The 19819-nt window shown below is 47.2% G+C and overlaps 4 protein-coding genes across 4 annotated transcripts; all 4 read right to left on the bottom strand.

Moving 5' to 3' along the window:
- Positions 1 to 3869: 3869 nt before the first annotated feature.
- LAJ45_01275 (uncharacterized protein) lies at positions 3870 to 5988 on the bottom strand (the record flags this gene model as incomplete). The annotated part of the gene is made up of 3 exons (XM_046110870.1): positions 3870 to 4913; positions 4966 to 5538; positions 5617 to 5988. 3 exons carry the CDS (start codon positions 5986 to 5988, stop codon positions 3870 to 3872), a joined length of 1989 nt encoding a protein of 662 aa, XP_045976048.1.
- A 355-nt stretch (positions 5989 to 6343) lies between these two features.
- LAJ45_01276 (uncharacterized protein) lies at positions 6344 to 6922 on the bottom strand (the record flags this gene model as incomplete). Its single annotated transcript, XM_046110871.1, has 4 exons — positions 6344 to 6446; positions 6518 to 6553; positions 6616 to 6749; positions 6811 to 6822. The coding sequence occupies 4 exons, from the start codon at positions 6820 to 6822 to the stop codon at positions 6344 to 6346; spliced, it is 285 nt and encodes a 94-aa protein (XP_045976049.1).
- A 5741-nt stretch (positions 6923 to 12663) lies between these two features.
- On the bottom strand, positions 12664 to 13522 carry LAJ45_01277 (uncharacterized protein; the record flags this gene model as incomplete). The annotated part of the gene is made up of 3 exons (XM_046110872.1): positions 12664 to 12991; positions 13055 to 13280; positions 13363 to 13522. The coding sequence occupies 3 exons, from the start codon at positions 13520 to 13522 to the stop codon at positions 12664 to 12666; spliced, it is 714 nt and encodes a 237-aa protein (XP_045976050.1).
- Positions 13523 to 17250: 3728 nt separating this feature from the next.
- On the bottom strand, positions 17251 to 19258 carry LAJ45_01278 (uncharacterized protein; the record flags this gene model as incomplete). Its single annotated transcript, XM_046110873.1, has 6 exons — positions 17251 to 17253; positions 17517 to 17731; positions 17786 to 17811; positions 17869 to 18086; positions 18924 to 18953; positions 19022 to 19258. 6 exons carry the CDS (start codon positions 19256 to 19258, stop codon positions 17251 to 17253), a joined length of 729 nt encoding a protein of 242 aa, XP_045976051.1.
- Between the last annotated feature and the right edge of the window lie 561 nt (positions 19259 to 19819).

A 19819-nucleotide genomic window follows, 5' to 3' on the forward strand; every position in this document is an offset into this window, starting at 1 on the left:
TCGAGTGGTATGCTTGTTTGGTCACGTACTGGATGGCGACTGAGAGAAGTTGGGTGGTTGTTTGGTGGTAGGCGGTATGAGGTTTTCTTGGGTGTTTGTGCTTACGCGGAGTTGTAGTATACCTAGCTAGGACGTATCGCTTTGATACGACGATAAAGCCTAAGTGTAATTTAAGTAACTCCTAAATCGAGGTACTAATTATCCTAATGAGTGATAAGGGTATGAAGTAAGAATGAGACCGAGAAGTCACAAAACACCAACTGTCACCATGAAAACAGACCGGGAGTCGTAGCAACCTAAACCTAGGGCCGCATGTCCTTTATTTGTTTAAGGATCCAACTGGAATAGGCGAAACAGCATAGTGTAGATACAATGTCTTTCTTTTAGACTATTAATTTGAACTGTTGGGGTCCAAAAACTAGAATCGGCAATTACCGAGTGAGTCATGGTGATTCAATCTTTGTTTGGGTTGGTGTGTTAAAATACATTTTTACGAAACATGGTGATAGAGGCTACGGAATATGTTGGGATAATAATATCGGCGGTATATCGTATTTGGGGACTGTTGTTTTATTTCGGACGGAATGCTTTCAGTCATCCGCAGAAATACATGTAGTCACTCACCACGTTTTTATCAATCCTTAGAGATATTGAGTAGTGCGCTCATATTGTACGTTCAGTAATGCCGAGCTTGTTTGTGTATCTATCTCAATGGATACAATAAAAATCAACGAGATATTTATCTCAGATCAGACAAAACATATTTCTTGTAATCCTTAGGAATAATTATAGTTATCACCATGAATACCCGCTGTAGCGTTGTCCTCAAACCAGGAGCAGAGGGATATTACTTTGTCGTATCGTTTTAGAAATGTGAAGCTACTCTCTTCCTATGAAAGTCTTCCCTATATCCGTGCTCATGCTTGCACGTCGAGGGGAAGGTTGGTCCGAAAAACGCAAATATTCCGCCCACGGAATGGAGTGGGTAACACCATAAACGTAATTAGAATCTCCCAAATCTTCAAAGAGAAAGTAATCCCCTCATAACAATAAAATACAAAAGCACAACCGCCCCGCTATGTAGGATCGTCGACCAGTGTAGTATAGTGCCCAAATCCATGACATACATCAATAAATCTGTAAGATCCGCTGATAGCTATATATACTATACTAACTGTTAACCTAAGTCACGTATGCTCCAAGGTAAAATACCACAGCTAGAGTACAAGAGAGTAACGATATCAGGGGGAAACCCTGATAAACCACTGTTATAAACCCTCGTCGGCTGGGAGGGTTTGAGCCTTCTATCAATGGAGTCGACATTAGTGCTTACGGCCAAGATTCATTCCTAGATGTGATCGGAAGGATAAAATATGTAGAGGTGTTTTGGGTCTCCATTGGCCAGCCATGTTGTTCATCGTCCATCTGTTATTCCTCTTGTCTTCCTATTGTATTAGTCTCAAGACATGCTCAAGAACTATACTTCGCATACATACCTACCAAGCTTGGGTCTATGGTAGCTGAAAGACCGTATATCAATCTGAAAGTCCAAACTCCAGAGACATAAACCGAAAGGGCCCCTACCACGCGCTAGTCGTGTATGAGGAAAAACCAAGAGCAAGAAATACGATGGCGGCTATGGATTAGGAGTCGTGATGATTATATAGATGTAACAAGTTCCATCTTGCTTCTGTTTCTGTTCTGGAGCCATGATTCGATAGCCTCACATTGCCCAGAGCCGAAGTAGCGCCTTGGATCCTGTACCCAAGACCTGCAGCTGAGGTAATAGAAAAATGGAGGGGGGGAGAGGGGACGGCGCTGCATTATCCTTCATGGCCTCCATGAGGGGGTGGGGGTGCTTGACGCATTCCAATACCCTCTGGTAAGGAGTCAGTCCGCACTAGCAATAGCCTGCGACTGCACAAGGCCGCTATAGATGCCGGTGTCTCCACTTCGTAGGGGGCACTGACCGCCGGGGGGAAATCGATGGCTACTTCAACCAGAGTAAAATATTGAGGGGGCGGAGGGGGTGGAACGGGCGCTCTCTGTCCTGGCTTTTACTTTACAGACAGCTTCTATAATCAACAGTAGGCCTAGGTTCGGAGGGGGCTCTGGGATTTTGAAATTCTTGTCGGCTCTTATGATGCTTGTCGGCCTGGGACCAGGTGGGGGGCGAGGTGGGATACACGATAACATTGAAGCTTTGTTATCTTGCTAAAGCATGATGATGGTGGTGTATCATACTTTTGTAGTTTGTGGCGGTTTGGGGCACTGTTCGGTGTGGCGGGGTATGATATGGTGGGGTGTGTCGGTGGTGGGATGTTGGCTCATGTGATTTGGTTCATGTGATATCACTCGAAGGTCTCAAACAGGCCCCCCCCCGCTAGTGGTCACCCACAAATGCTCAAATATTTGTGGTCTATGCTCATATACAGCTTGAATCGGGTATAGGTGTTGACTACATAGACACTCAGGCATGCTAAACTCATCTCACATACATGTAGTCTCTGCTCACCAGATTGCAAAACCAACTATCCTACTTATCCTTAAATCCGCCACTTCTACAACATCTACCCGTCATGACAACATACCCGGGATACACCACCGCACGGCCAATCACACATACAGCCAGCATTGCTCCTCGGTGTCTTGAACACCGCAGCCCCACAGAGCAAAGTCTAAACTTGAGCCTGACAATATACACTTTTTCATTTCTAAGGATAAATTGAGAGGATCTACAAATAAGAAAGAAAAGAAAGAAAAGAAAGAAAGAAAGAAAGAAAAAATATTAAATCATTCGAACCCAAGGCCTCTCTGCTGTCGTCATAAGTTTCCTAAATCAGGGTGCATAGATCACCACTATATATGCTAACAGAGCTTGAAAATCTGCCTGCTGGGGGGGAGATGATAAGCTCTAGTAGCAGTAGCAAAGAATGAATGAATGGCTTAAGCTAGCTTGAGTTTTTCTAGTATTAGCTTGAACTTGAGTTGGCTTGAGCCCGTAAAAAGCAGAGCCCGAAGCACCCGAGCCAGCCCGGCTCGTGCCCAACACTACTCACCCCCGATGCAGGCCGGCATGTTCCCCTCCCTCCCCTCCCTCCCCTCCCCCCCCCCTCCCTCCTTCCAGTGAGACTAGAGGACACTCTACACCCACCCCAACCGCACCACCCCGGGGTTCCGAGGTTTGGTTCTTGGCCCTTATGAACCCGTCAAACCGTCTCCTCTGTCTGCACCTGCGCCTCATGATCAAGGCAGAGTAGTATACAGCACGTGCTGGGGGGCTCTGTCTTCTCTCTACATAGGTGTAAGATCATGTAGCTACTGGCAGGGAACCAAGAGAGTGAGTGGTTATGCTTTAAACCCACTGTTCCATCCTCTCTACCTCTACCCGCTCATGGGTGGTACGTGTGGGTCAAGTGTGTGCTGGAGGAAGAGTTAACGTTACTGGCGCTGATGTGTAGTATGTTGGGTGAGGGGTCGCGGGGCTCCTAGTTGGATCACTATTTATAGCCTCTAGCACTATGCTGCAAACTCACTCTAGGTGATTCATAAAAATCCTGTCGCGCTATCCCGCCCGTACTGCTTCCAGACCCGCAGACCCCGGGTGGAAGATTACAATCACAGATTATCACTCGGCGTCTTTAAGTCCCATAAAAATCATAATCAACACTGCGCAACCATGAAACGAACAAGCTCCTATAGAGTCTCCGAGATTTATTCGTCTTGTTGGGGCTATGTGTATGGGAGTATAAAAAATAATCATAAATAAACAAGAGGACTAAACACTGCATGTATAGCTATCCATGTATACCCCCCTCTACCCTCTACCCTCCACCCTCCACCCTGTCCACCTTCTACACACTACAACCCTACCGCATCACAGCCCTCCTAACCCTCCCACTCCTCCTCGCCCCCTCCACTACCACAGCCCCCGCCGCCGCCGCCTCACGATCAACCTGCAAAAACACCTCCTGCTGCGGCACACTCGGCACCTCTTCATTCTCGTCGTCGCTGACCAGTGGCGGCGAACTCAGGTCTGATTCTTCTGCATCTGCATCTACAGCGGGTGCGGGTGCGGGTGCTGGTGCTGGTGCTTTCTTTGTGGGGCGTTTTTTTTTGGTTGTGGCCTCTGTTGCTGTTGTTGTTGGTGGCGGTGGTGGTTTCTGGCGTTTTGGGTGTGGTTTTGTGGCTTCTGGGGCGGCTTCTGGGGGTGGGTTTGCGGGTTTGGGCTTTCGGGGTGCGGATTTCTTTTTTGGCGGTGGTGGTGCTTCGGCTTCTTCTCCGTCTCCTTCAGGCTCTGGCCGCTCTACTTTCGGCCTCCTCGCCGCCCTCTTTTTCGGCGGCGGCGGTTTCTCGCCCCCCTCTGCATAAGCAGCGTCCTCATCCCCGTCTTCATCCTTCACCCCCTTCTTCGCCCTCCCCCTCTTCACAGGACTCAACCAATGCTCGCACCCCTCCGGCCAATACACTCTCCCCTCACTCCCCCCCATCGCCACCTCCCCCTCCTCCACGCCATCCTCATCCCCCCTCACATGCGGCACCACCTCCGCCACCACGCCACCCCCCGGCCCGATCCCAAACTTGCGGTACAGCTCAAACACCGCCTGCTCCTTGTCCTTCGCCTCGATCATCAGGTCCATGTCCTCCGCGCACGGCGGCAGCCCATACACGCGCTTCGAGTGCTTGCGCATGTCGCGGTCCGTCAGCGCCTCCGGGCGCGGCTCGGAGTAGTGCTGCTTCTGTGTGATTCCTTTGTTAGTCCATGTTGCGGCGATGGCGGGGAGCGTGGGGAGCAGGTCGAGGCTGCCTTCGCGGAGGTTGGGGGAGTGGCGGATGTTGTGGTGGTGCCAGTCGAGGACGAGCGGGATGGAGAGGTCCTGGCAGAGGGGGAGGAGGTCGTGCACTGTGTAGTTCTGTCGGTGGGTTTGTTAGTGGGGGTGGTGGGAAGGGGAAGAGGGGACGTACGACGTCGTCGTTTTCAAGCACAAGGCGTGCCTTGACGGCCGGTGAGAGGGTAGCGTAGTTCGTGCGGAAGCGGGCGAGCGTGGCGTCTTTATCGCCAAACACCCCACCCATATGCAGTATCATAACCGCATCCCTATCCGCCTGTCCCTCCAGCCCCAGCAGCCCCAGCAGCTCCGCATGATACTCCAAGTCCCTCACCGATGCCTCAACAACGTTCCTCTTCGGGCTCGCAATCTGCGTGAACTGGCCCGGATGCGTCGTGAGCCTATGGCCGTACTGCATGGCCAGCGCGCCGGCCTCCCGGAGCGCGGGGCCCGCAAAGGTGAGGGGGTAGCCGTACACGGGGTGGCTGGCGAACGGGAACATCTCGCTGGAGATGCGCAGGAAGCGGATGTTGTAGCGCTCGTTCCAGCGGATCATCTTTGAGAGGTCGCGAGCGTTGGCGAGGCCGAGGGATTCGATGTAGGATTTGCCGGCGGCGGGGGTGCCTTGCTTGAGGATTGTGTCGATGCGGCAGGTGCGGGAGCAGAAGATGGGGGGCGTTGCGCTGCGGAGGTAGGTGTTCAGGCAGGCCTAATAGTGCGGTGTCTGTTAGCTCTCTGCGAGGGGGAGGGGGTGGGGGGGTGGAGCAGGTAAGAGCAGGCGAAGTACATAGCCAATCCGCCCTTTCCACGGCAGTGGGAGATGCGTGCTATTGACCTGTGGCTCGCGCGTGATCATTGTGCCGTCTTTATTCATTGTCTTTATGAACGTCTTGCGATCAATCGCCGGCTTCTGCTTCTTCTTCTTCGGCGCGGGTTTGTCCGACTTCTGCGAGGCCCTTTTACCTTTCCCTTTTGTAGTTTTAGTAGCAGTGGCAGGCTCTGGATCAAACTCATCAGACCCCTCCTCTTCCTCTTCGGGTGCAAACTCGTCTCCAATATGCTCCTGTTCCTCGGACGTCGTAGAGCCTTCGGGCAGTGCGGCGAGAGTCGCCATGCTTGCCTCTGCCTTGATGACTGCTGCGCGCTTGCGCTTCGTCATTGTGGGCGCGGGACGAGGGGGCGGTGGGAAGAAGGGTTTATGTAGCGTGGTGGTAGAGGCAATTGATAGACACCTTGTTGACCTTATAGTTGTGGTTGTGGTATTAATAGTGAGAAGCTTAAGGGTCTGTATCCTCAGCATGCAGTGAGTGTAATTGATGTATCTGAGAGGAGGGTCCGGTCTTCAGATCGGGGTGTGTGTGTGTTCTTTTATGGTGCATCTTGTTACAAGTTCCACTTTACAGACCTGGTTTTGTTGTCGTGTGTGGCGGCGGGCCTCCGAGATGCACGGATGCAGGGTTGCTGTGTGTGAGATTCGCGGGTGGTGGCACAAGATCTGCCCATCGGGAAGCTTATTACGTCGTCATGGCCTGGTCGGTCGGGATAAGGCATGAGCTGCGGGGAGGATATCTCAGCACGGGATCTGCATGCCTTGTCTTGTTCCACTGGACTACTCTCCTGGGGGCAGATGATTAGAGGTGTTCAAATACAGTACTCCAGCATTTAAGGTCTCTTCAGGTGTCTCTTACCTATTTGGACGGACCAGTTTGCAGTGCGCAGCCGTGCTGGGCAATACACAGATCGTTCCTGGTATTACGATAGCGTTTGATGGTTCACAGGTTATCACTCGATCTTGGCACTGTCTTGGTGAGGGGGTGTGGGGTCGGGGTTCAGGCTGTTGGTGGTCGATATCTCGTTATCTGAGGTCTGAAGATTTCTCAAAAAGATGGCCCAGACTCTCTTGCTCGAATGAAGAAAAGACTAACACCGATTGCTGTCAGTCTCTTCGTCTTAAACCCTTCAATAAACACGTGACGCATACCCACACATACATATGTACATACCGGATACAGCAGCTACACAGCCAGCGAACTTCTATGCACTGATATGCGAGCTTATACTTCTTTTTTATATTTATATATAGGCAGAGACATGTCGAGTGATCGGCCGTGACTGGATGAATAGTGCCACTGCAGCAAGTGGTTCAACCCTGCAGACGGATATCTCAACGTCGGCAAAAATGTTGGTTTTCAACGAAAGGAGGGCTGCATAGTCGACCTACAGCGTGGGTGTGACTTTTTACTTCACTGATAGGTAGTGGTGATAGCAACTGCTTCGGCGGCGTTGTCTTCTGTGTCGGTGATATGGCAGCCGATAAATCCTCGTCATTTGCAAATATGGCCATAGTTATTCTACGTGATTCTGCCTAGAAGAGCTGTATCAGATCCCCTTAAGATCTTCAATCTAGATCTAGTTCCTTTCTGTCAGCAAGTATTGCTATCCAGCCGGAATGTTGTGGCATTAGTATTGATATATGACACGCGCAGAAATTGACTGGATAAGCCAATTGTGCATATACAAACCTTTCGAAAACGGGGAATCATCACTACCAAATTATAAACCATCACACATTTTAGGGGAAGATATCTCAAGCTGAGCCCCTTGAGCTCAAGAGGTACGGCCCCCCCTCCCCCACCAACACTTGTCTCTTAGCCACCCCACCTCCCACCAACGGCGCTATCACACCCCCACTGCGTCCCCATAGCAATCTCCAACACGGATTCCCCGTCACCTTAACTCGTACACTCACCACCCCCGCAGAAACCCATATATCGTCCTCACGCCCACAGTCCCCACATCCTCCTGCAGCAACGCCCGCCCCGACCACCACCAACACCCCCCCTTCCATCATCCCCACCCCCCGCCGCAAATTCCCGTCTCACATAGCAGTGACCCCGGTCCATAATCCGCACATCCACTCCTACCCTTATCCCATCCTGCACAATCTCCGCACAACAAGAACCTCCGCAACCCCCCACACCCCGCCCTCAGAACAGGATTCACTACGCACCTACAGCCTAGTAGATGGTGCCGCGGATGATGATTGGGAGACGGCTATGACAGATTCTGTTACTGCGGTGGTGGAGTGTGGGTGTATGGATTGGTGCGCATGTTTAGGAGAGGGTTGTGGTTGTGCATGCTCTGGAGGAATGAGCGGATAGTGGGGGTGTTGCGGGCGGATGGCGGGTAGTGCGAGGCTTCGGGTAAGCTATTGATTAGACGCTCCAGGCCTCTCGAGAGTTCCAGGCGTGGGGGTCAACACACTCGGGGCAATCACTCCTATTCGCCTCGAGCTATATACTGTATTGTACTCGATCAGAGTGTACTCAGTGGGATTGATGTTTCCGCGATTCGAACGTAAGGTTAGAAGTATTCCCAGAGCGGACGATCAATTACTATATCTATACCAAGCTGTAAATATAGATTCAATCTTGATAGATCTAGGTACCCCCTCGGCGGTCCGGCTTAATCAGTGTCAGGTTAACCATATATGGAAGTCGTGAACATCAACAACTGTGAGAATGAATAAATGCGCACATTCATTCACATCTGATAAGATATTGATAATGTATTAGTGTGAGGATATCTCTGATTAATTTTAGGAGTATCTTCTATCATACCTTCCTTCTCCGGCTAACTTGGCAGGTACTAATGGGGCCTGACCGCGGAGGGGATAGTTGGGGAGCTAGAGCGCCTTGATCAGAGGCATCATGTACATCTCTTTGCATGAGCAAGGAAAGGTACGTATGGCTTATACGAGGCTGAGGCCACTCGTCCCTAATGCTCGCCTTGAGTAGCCTCGATCGATCGTGGGCCGGGCTAGGCGCCGGCGGTGAGGATGTGAGGGTTGGCGGGAGTGGGGGGGGGGGGGGGGGGGGTGAGAGGGTGAGAGGTTGGAGAAATCGTGACATGATAGTTTGGAGGAGGATGTTTGGAGGAGGAGTTCGGGTGGGAGGTCTAGGCTGGAAATTGCAGGCCCGGGGGGAAGAGGAGGTTAGTTGTATATTAATTTGCGAGAGGGTTTGATTGTCGGTAGTACTACTGGAGGGTGTGGAGATGCATATGGTCTGTTAAATTGTGCTGGGTATTCTGGGTTAAATACCACTGCATGTAGGTACTGGCAGCCTAGAGCGCGGGGTTACAAAGTCGTTAAGTATCATCTAGAGTATGTATATGTCGACACATGACGCTATCCCTTGGACGCGTGAGACATTTGGAGAATCTCTCTCATGCATTAGCGGGAATTGGCAGTCATGTGACCTAGAATTTGGCTGAGAAAACGTCCGGGTAAGCAGTTTGCTGCATTTATTGGTCTTCGGAATACTCAGAGATGCCAAAAACTTCGCAAGTTGCTGCTTTATTATAGTAAATCGTTTCCTAGGTAGGGCACGCTAATGCATGAGAGAGATTCTCCAAATGTCTCACGCGTCCAAGGGATAGCGGTCATACATGGGATGATCATGGGGGCTGTGCAGAGATGGTGTAACAATAACAATCACAGGATATCACTCGCGTACGTACATACCCTCTGAAATTATTTGCAGATATTATAGATGTATGGTGCGCCCAGTCATAAATGTAGTCAAAAATTAGGGCAAGGTTGAGGTTGAATAACTTTTTAACCAGGACAGATATCAAAAATCGGGTTGGTAAATTTGAAGTACTAGTAATGAAGAATAATTTTACCAACCCGATTTTTGATATCTGTCCTGATTAAAAAGTTATTCAAGCTTGAAATTCGGTATTTTAGTATGTAAAAAGCGCCAAGACTGAGCAAAGTGGAACAGTATTATACCCATTTATACCCTTAAAGAAACAAACCCGATCAGGCCATGGCAGTGATGCAGCAGAAGGCCCTCTTTTATTGGCCCATGAGGCCATATTGCAGCCACAATTGTTCCACTTCTGTATCTTCTGTACGCCACCCCATCACCTTTATGAGTGTGCGCACCATATGTATGCTGATCCCTGCGCTGCTGCATGCAGTTTGGAGGACTAAGCTCTCGATGGAGGTATGCGTGGTCCGAGCGTCATCATGATTCGTCAATCGAGACTCTTTTTTCTACCTGGGCTGAAGTAATTTTGATCCCAGACTTATAGTAATTCTTTTATGGTGTTCGTTGATACTAAATCCAGACAGGCCACGCGTGTACCTTTCTATTTATTCACCTACAGATCTATCTAGCCATCATCATACAATTAATGGAAGCCTTCCCGTGGATATTTTTGAAGGTTTGTAGGCGTCCAAATGTGGTCTGTAGATCCCCCCTGGCCTAAGGAATCTACGGACCACATCCGGACACCTACAAACCCCAAAAACATCTATAGGATGGCTTCCAATCAATCAGTTAATATCTAGCCATCATGATACTTCAACTCAGCGACAGCTAGCTCAAAGAACAATGATGACTAAGCAACACCTGGGGTTTCTATATTGTACCAGCCCAAAACTGAAGAAAACTTTAGGGCACTAGGTAGGTGGTTTGGCCTTATCCCTTTCGTGACCGAACGTGATATGGCCTAACAGTAACAAAGCTCAATAGGGGACGTCGCTAGGCCATACCGCGTTCAGTCACGATTTTGATTTTGACTGACCGCCTAAAGGATAAAGCCAACTTTTGAAAGGCCACCTACTCAGCCTCAGCCTGCCCGCTTAGAAACAGCTTAGGCACTTTAGATAGACATGTTTTCTGTGGGGATGGTAGATGAGACCTAAATATAGATATGAATCAATGTCTGAGGTTCCCCTGTTCTCAGAACTACAGGTGGGTTTTCGAGTGCACGGTGCACTCTGTGGCCCATTTAACCAAAAGTTGACAGCTTCACCAGCTAGCGAAAGGGATAGCACAGATGGATGCTAACAACCCTAACCACCGAGTGATAGTTTATGACTTCGGCGTAAACCCCACTAAGCATTCTAGTTGTGGGGGTGTTAGCCGTCGCTCCAAGGTTTAAGCCCCACTTCCCAGCAGCGAGGTTCAAATAAAGCCCCTTTCACAATGCGTTGCGTGTGCGTACAAACAGTCAGCCATCAATTTCCATCATCTCGGACGTACGTACCGGCCGTATTATTGTTCGGGTGATGACGGACACTGGGTATTGACCGATAGGAAGCTCAAGCAAACGAGTTGTATTACCCCTTTCGGTTGAATGATCCGTCAATACTAAGTGCCTATCAATACATGTATCCATCCTATCTCAACATGAACGGTTATATCCGGCTAGCTGCGCTGCTACTAGACTAATATATACTCGGGCATTCATTAAATGGTCGGATATCGTTGCAACCAAATCCCTACTAAGAGTTCCGACCATTTAATGAACGCATAAGTATGCGGGGGGTGGAATTTCTGACCGCATGTCACCCCCTTACAACCATGAGATTTCGGGCCCAACTGGCGCGCACCAAAACACGCATCTTAAACTATTGCGCACCGTATGCATGCATGCACGTATGTAGGTACTCTAACCATGGGCACCGCGCATGATCACCGCGTGTGGGGGCCGCTAGATAACAAACTTGTTTTTCCTCGAGTAAGATGAGCAAGAACCAAATTGCAAAAGACACGAACATTTATCGGCCTGAAATGTTTCAGAGGCCGAAATCAACACATAATGAGCCGGCTAATCCGGTAGCTACGTATATGGTTTAGATAGTAGGATATAAGGAAGTGGCAAGGAGAACTTCTGGTCGCAGATCTACATGTACATGTAGTTACCCACCGCCGCGTATTATACAGATGCGGCTCGAGTATCGATTCTTGGCTGACGTGATGCCACTTAATTGTAAGCATATTTATTTTAACAGTACTTAGGGGGAAAAAAAAAATTGATAAAAGCATGTTTTACAATTAATGCCGGTTAATAGAGCCTCTATAGATGGAGCCTCTACGAGACCAACGTAAGAGAGAATCAAATATTTTCTTGAGTTTTGTGTGGGACCAGAAGGAGCTCCCAATAACCGTCCTCGGAATGAGCGAGACGTGATAAATCCCTTTTGACCATGTATGAAGCAAAACCACCCCAATTTTGCAGATCCTCCTTGCTCTTTTCCAACGCGTAGATCTAGAGAGAGAGAAAAGCTTGAACCAGCCGGATCCGCGGGTCTGTTATAAATCAATGAATTATAATGCCCGATACCATATATTTACACATGAATTTAATTCTTTAAACCATAGCTCATACATTAATTAAATTAACACCATAATAGATACATACCGCTTGAACCTTCATACCCCACAAATTGAACCGGGGAAACCATGCCTGCGGGTTTTTAGAAAAGAAAGAAAAATGGAGACTAAATAGTTAGTGTTTATCACAAGTGAAAGAAAAACGAAAGAGGTAAATTAAAAAAGAAAGAGGTAAAAAAAGAAAGAGGTAAATTATAAAAAAGAAAGAGGTAAAAAGAAAAGGTAAAAAAGAAAGAGTCTCATGCCAGCTAAGCCTATCCAAATCTCTAGAAGTACAAAACCAAGACCACTAACATAATACAGCGGCCGTTATTTGGTTAGAGCTAGCCGAAATGAAGGTCCTTCCTTGTATTGACCTTGATATTGACTTTGAAGAACCATTCCTTATGCATGCCGCGGGCATGTACATGTATATTCCCTAGCTAAGCTCAATACAGTTACATGGCAGCACCGTATATATATATCAGCTCGAATCTCATAATATGCTTGATGACATGGCCTGATGTATCAAGAGCTCTCGTCGGGTTTCTCTAAGGGTTTCTTGACTACTGTAGTCTGTAGCTCCGAAAGGCCATGATTCAGACAGAACAACACTATAAAAGACAATGTCAGAAAGAAACATGTGAGGGCTTAACGTAGGTTACTTACTCATACTCATCATCAAACAAATTCCCCATGAAGCCCCTGCCGTTCCAGCCTGAGCTCATCCATACACAACCTCGTAATTCCGTGCTTTTGATAATATTTCTATCTCCTTCAGCTTCTAATATTCCTGTGTAGGCTAGATCTGAATGCAGGTCATGATGTGTGCTAGTGATCATCCCAATAAAAGACGAGCCATGCATGCCGATTAGCTCTGTAGATAGTTCAAGATTCTCCACAGGCCACCCGACTAGAGAAGGCATGTTATCTTTTAACTCCCGATCCCCTTCGTAGATGGGCTCTATACTATCGGTCTCAGGATTGGCGCGTCTATAGACATAACAGGACTTTAATATCATAAAGATGCTTTGCAAAATCTTGATGTGCTCTTACCTTGGCTCAAGCTCTTCGCGTGTTATATTCGTCCAGTCGTCAGATATTTCTATTGAATCTTGCGAGTCGCCATCATAACTGTCCTGAGAATCGGTTCCTCTTGCGGCACCCTCCATTCCATTGACCATCATATACCCGTCTTCGTTCAGCCCCTTATATTTAATGGCTTCATATAATTCATCCTGCGGTTCTGGGGTAAAGTAACCTATTTGTGACGGGACAACATCTGGGACAATAATTTTGATTAGATTAAGCCAATTGATCCGCAATTTGTACCTTCTTTCCGAAAGCTTTTTCTTTAAACTTACCTCTTATATATGTCAGGCCCAAATCAACCCCATAATCGTGATTTTCGCGAGCACGTTTCACCTTGTTTTCCGAGATAGGCACCCCACATAATACGAAGGCTGTCCGTTTTCCATCGACATTTGCCCGTTTGTCTTGGATCTGCGCCATGCTCCGCGCCATTCTCTTGCTAATGTTCCTCCAGAGACCCCACTTACTGATCCGAGTTTTATATTGCGCTTTCCTAAGTTATCAATATAAGTCTGATAGTCACATAAGGTAGTACGTTGAGGGAATGAACGGCCAACGAGCGATAAAGACTTGAGCTTGGCCACTGTCTTCGGGTCAGCGCTGTCTTAAGCTAAGCTTAGCTTTCATCGCTCGATGTTCCCTCAACTACATGCAATGTACTCAAGTACACGTAGTACAGCAGATTCATAAAAGAATTCTTACTTTGCGTAAAATCCATGTTCTTCCGCCATGAGTTTCAGTATTTTTCCGAGGGTATATGTATGTTTGCCATTGGTGTGGCTCCTCAGGTAATAATTCTCGATTATTTCACGATGTTTCTCCCAATCTTCAGGTGTCGGTGAGCCAGACATTTCGAGGTGTTTTATACAATAAATGTATATGGTTAACGTAACGCACTTTTCAAAGAAAGATTTTGATAAGATCACTCAAGCCGAAAGAGAGCTCACGAGTAACAACAATACATGCATGTTTGTAGCTAAATGATGTAGGATAATCCGTCTATAAGTAGACGCCATCTGATATGAACGGTACGTCTCGTGCGTGTACCTTTCTTTCTGCCGCCCTGGGTGGAAATATCATTTGCAGTACATACTGCACACCACTTTAATTGAGAGGCTCTCATGTGTACACCATCTACATATTTCGCCAACGTGGCCGGTTCCACAAATTAGAGTCATTTCGCGCACAATGAATTATGTATGTATTCATTAGGTCGACTACATGCACACATTACTTCAAACAAAGATATTCCCCATATTGCCTGTTGCAATTGTTCTACCAACCTTACCCCACAACCAAATTAAGTAAATGCAAAGAACACGACTTTTAATTTATCAGCCGATCAAAAGTTTTGTGGAACACCCTGCCCACCGAAAGAATGAACCGTCGCGTCGTATTCAGTTTTATAGAATTCGGAAGGACATATGCGCGATTGTAAGGGTGAGGAATTTTTTAGCGAGATTGTATGTACCTACATATATATTGTGCATGCGCGTGAACATCTTTTTTAATATATCAGGATAATTTATTCCCCGGCTTTAGGTACCATACTAGCTTGATGGCCCCGAGTGATTCCTCATGATTTAATCATCTCACAGAAGTTAACTCCGATAGCTATCATGACCAAGATAGGGGCCTCACTTCAATCCGGATATGATGATGGGTGTTTTATGTGCTCAGGACTTGGGTCATACTCAAGAGGTTTGGGCATATCCCTGATCATGGTACATACTTGCACAAAGAATTAATATAGAGGACTCGAAGCTAGGATTTACATACTTTTAAAAGGTGAATCTTTGTCTAAAAGTACCTGCATGGCAGTTCATCATACATGTACTGACACCTTTGGGGCGAAGGAGGGATTAAGATGGCGACAGCTTTTGGCTTCAAATTGTGCGAAGTGCTTACATGTAGGTACACACGTCTACCTCGCACAAAATTGGTGATCAGCGTCGATGTGGGTTCTTAGAAAAATTCTTATATGTACATATGTGATATATAGATTTGAAACGACAAGTTGGCAGGGGTCTGGGGTACGGTGATACATACAAATACCTAACAAGGCTGAATATTTGGTCAATTGATCATGATCGTGATTGGGGGCGGATCTGGACGGCAGAGGGCACAATAGTTTGGTCTACTGGAAATTGCATACTTACATGTACACAGTACTTACATATACACAGTACTTACATATATGCATACATGTACTATCGATACATTTATTTGTTTCCATAGCTATCAAATGCATCTTGGAAACCCAAGACTACCTGAACCCCTACTGTCACTGCATTTACTAATTCATTTCTATATGCTAGTAGATATATATATACGTGCTCTGTAGATTTACTTTAAAACCTCGGCCTTAAATTAAAGTGTTTCATAATCTAGACATCCCTAAATATTTCTGCCACATTTCTGCTGACCGATCATGAAGAAGCCACTTGCGCCACACCGGCACCATTTTACACTGTGAAATATAGAGTTACAGAATATTGCACTCCTAGAACTAATCGTGGTGCTCATACTACATACGTATACCGTACGCGTGACTGTGGCCGCGGCCAATGTAATTGATTAGTACATAGTACTGAACCTCCACATGTCTCAGCCCGGCCGTCACGTCATGTCAAATCATTATACCCGGTATAGTATATATATATTTTACCGGCCGGCTCTGGGACAGGAACACCCAAAAATCAAAATCAAGGGCCTGGGCGCCGCATTCGACCCAGTGGGGTAACTATGCAATCATATATTGACTCCGTCGCTTTTTTCCTAAAGACAAGAGATTCTGGTGGGTGCATGTGGTGAAGATAAAGGAAGCTAACCTACATAGTTTGCCTTCCCTGTAGTAGGCTCGCGGATCCTCTCTGAGTCAGAGAGTTAAAACCAAGGTCCCGTTCGGCAACAGCCCAAAACGACGTTTACAGGGGTGAAAACTCCGTTTCAACGACCTTTTTATTAGGCATTGACCCTTGAAGACTCTGTTTTGTCTTGTTGCTGGGCGGGCTCTAAATTGCTGCAAAACAAGATCCGCCGTGAGTGAGTGTACTACATGTATGTTCTCGGTCGAAGACATTAAGCGCCCGTCCGGGAGTCTTGTTAGCACATTGCTAACTGAGAAATATTAAAATAAAGTTCTGGTCTGTCGGACACGAACTCAGTTGGGTGATTTTGTTACAGGTTTTGATGTTGCAACGAGAAAAATTAGGTCTAGCCCAGTTTTTCAGAGTTCAGTTATGGTATCGATATTTCCTTAACAAAGTGGCCTTCCAAACAGGCTGACTTTTGAGATAACGGAGTTTTGGGAAAAGTGTGTGCATTTGGGGGGTCTTAACCTCCGTTTAGGTGGTTGACTAGATTTGTATAGCATGGCACGATCACAATAGGCCGGGGAAATTAAGTGGGATCCTATTCAAATGAGGAATTCATTTTGCAGTAAAAAAATATCGTAGGAGGTGAGATAACTTTGGCCGCAGAAACCCCTATACAAATCTCTTCGGCCATGGTGGTCGATTGTTTCCAGCTTTTGAGCCCTGCCAACAATGAAACAATCTAAGAATTTATCGGGTGCACAGTGCGATATGCTCCCATTCAGCGAAAGTAATAAAGAAATTGTCCAAGCGTCACAGCACATGTGTAGGAGTTTTCCGAGAAAATTTCACTCAAGTTTTCTTCTATTTTGTAGAAAATCACGGGTAATCAATCATTGACCAGAACACGCCTCGATAACTTTATGTAATAATTCCCAAACCAGGCCCGAAAAAAACAAAAAAATGCAGCAAGGTTGTCGAAAAGAAAAGGAAAAAAAAAATAAGAAAAACCCAAGCTCAAACAAGAAGGGAGGAAAGATCGTCAGGAAATTGCAGGCATGAGAAATATCAAGACTGGCGTATACAAGTGATCTGTAGAGATGAGAACAAACGAAACTTAAATTGTGAAACGCAATCCCTCCAGAGAAACAAAAAAAGAGACCTCCTGAACCAGCGATACTTGGGATGACGATAGTTCCCAGAAAAATCGAACGAATCTGCCACCTTTCTCGCCAACTGCGAGACGCCCGATTCCCGAATTAAAAGTTGAACATTGTGTTGTTATTCGTAGGATGCTTCGTAATGTGTTATCGCGTACAGCGTAAAGGATAAGAGGCATGCGGTTTACTGTAAGATAGGATCCAGAATCAGCTTACTATTCCCCAGAGATTTGCTGGAGATTCTTGAGGTAACTGAGAGTGGGAAAGATGCAGCGAAGGATTCGGCGACTGATCAAATCGAAGAGACGTGTTTCGCTTCAGCCTAGGCTTAATCCCCACTACTGCCTGATAGCAGATGCCAAAAAGCGTTGCGTACTTCTGGTGGATTGCCAGTCCACCGCACCAGAGGAAAAGTGAATAAATCAAGAGTGATAATCAGGGTGAACCAACCAAAACGTCATCATCCATCCCAACATCACCATTGCTGGCCCCAACCGCAGTTGGGGCAGCCCCGCCGGCTGTGGCAGCCCCGGAAGTTCCACCAACGAAGTAGTCTGCCATATCAGCATCCAATTCCTCGGCGGTTGGCTTCTTTCGGCTAGGATTGCCAGAGCGTCCACCACGTGCATCACGGCCCCCACGTCTGCCTTTAGCACCGCGAGCTGCTGATGTACCCATGTTTTTAGTGACAGGCTTTGGCTTGTTAGCGGTAGAGTTACGAGCTACGGGAACCTGCTTGGGTGCACTATAAAGTAGTTAGTGTGATTTCTCTGGAATTTTTTCCGAAGGGTACTGGGCATACCCGATGCGGTCTGCGAAACTAGCTGGCGCGGTGGGGTCCACAACAAGTTCAACCTTCATCGGCCTTTTGTCGACCTCAACACCGTTGTATTTTTGGACTGCGGTGGCGGCGTCAGAAGCTCGAGAAAATTCAACAGTTGCAATTCCACGTGACTGGCCGTTTGGTCCATAGGTGATGACGCAACGCTTAATTGGGCCGACAACCTTGGTGAAATATTCCTTGAAAGTAGAAAAGTTGATGTTAGAATGTTCGGTTCCAAAAAATTGACGCCTGACTTCGAATTCTCCAAAAGCTGTAGGAAAATTAAGACACAAAGCTACGGAAACGGGAGCGAGTTTGAGTCTCAAGGAGCATTAAAATGAATACTCCGTGGTTATCGCAAACGACTCCAAAATGCAATGACGAACGATGATGTAGAATGTTCGTAATGGCAACAGCAAAACCAAAAAATTGTATGACGACGTCTGCGTCAACAAAATCCAGGCAGTTCCCAACAGCTTCAGGCATTCAGAAGCTCCCCAGAATTAACCTTCCACATTGATCCAACCTCCTGATTCGAGTTACGATCGAAATCTAGTTGTTTTCAATCTTCGTTCGTTTCGATTTTAGAGGGTGAACCAGAAAGGCATCTGGGAGAGCTCTGCAATATGGCCTCATCGACATGCGAGATATATGCCTGCCAATGTCTGTCCTGAAGCTGTATACATTGGGATATGTAGGGTCGCCACTACATATTGACAAAGGGGAACTGCGGGAAGTATGCAAAGGCATCAGGATGGTTGCAAAAAGACAGAACCACATGATTTTTACCAACAGGAAAAATCTGTACGGAAGTCATTATGCATGGGGAATCATCATCGTTCGCCGTTATGCATTTGGATTCGCGCCGTTGAGTCCCATAGAAGGGTGGCAAAAGGGTCATCATGAGGTGCTCTCATTCCTCACTCCCAAAAAGGATAGAGAAGCTCGCTCGCTGCTTCTCCGGTCCGTAGCGTTTGTGCCTTCGCTTCCCAGACTCATGCCGTGTGTTTGACTTCGTTGTACAATCAACGTACCTTGATCATAGCCTCATCCACATCGTAGGGCTATTATGATTTGTAAGTGACGCGTTCAAAATCAGGCGAAAATCATCAGCGCGTAGAAGCGAGCTTACCAAGTTAGAAACAATAATTTTAGATCCAGCGACCTTTCCAGACGGGCCAGTTGGCACAGTCTTGGTAGCGTTCTGCGTGATAGTTGCGGATGCCTTTTGTGCGGCAGCCCGCTGAGGGCGTTTGCGGATACCGCCAGCGGGAGCATTGCCACTCCTGGCACCGCGACGGCCAGCGGCACCAACACGAGGGCGCTCAGCGAGAATCTCATCCAGAGACTGATCGAGTTTTGAAGACATTATTATAGAATGATGAGAAGGAGTTATGAGGATGAAAGTCAAATGAATACAGTATCGAGCGGATAATGTTGCTGCGAGAGATGCCAACACTTTATCAAGCGGGGTTGATGTTTAGTAGCGGGAGATGGATAGATGAGCAGCAGAAGAGAGTAAGATAAGACGTAGGAAGCGGACGAGGGTGAGAGACTTTTATATGAGAAGTTTGTTGGGGTTGGTGTTGTGGGTGGTGTTGTGGGTGATGAGGATGGGATGCAGAATAGAAGGGACACGAGCGCGGACTTGGGAGAAAGAGAAGGGAAAAGGAGACACAGAACACGTGTTATGTAAGCATATTTGCTCATCAACCAGTCAACCCGAATGCATTCAGCCACAACTGAGAGCTGGCAGGATTGAATGGTGGGGATGCATCACACAGAATACCAATGAATCGACCGGCACATAACTAATCTAGACGCCTACACTGCCCCAGTTTTTCAGCAGGAACGCCTCCAGGTAAAAATCCTCTCTACATTCTTTGTCCAATCCTGCTTTGTCCGGCTGTTTGCACTTGTCACTCTCTGT

Source organism: Morchella importuna (assembly GCF_003444635.1).
Source record: "Morchella importuna strain M04M26 chromosome Unknown Morimp01GS002, whole genome shotgun sequence".
Taxonomy (NCBI): domain Eukaryota; kingdom Fungi; phylum Ascomycota; class Pezizomycetes; order Pezizales; family Morchellaceae; genus Morchella; species Morchella importuna.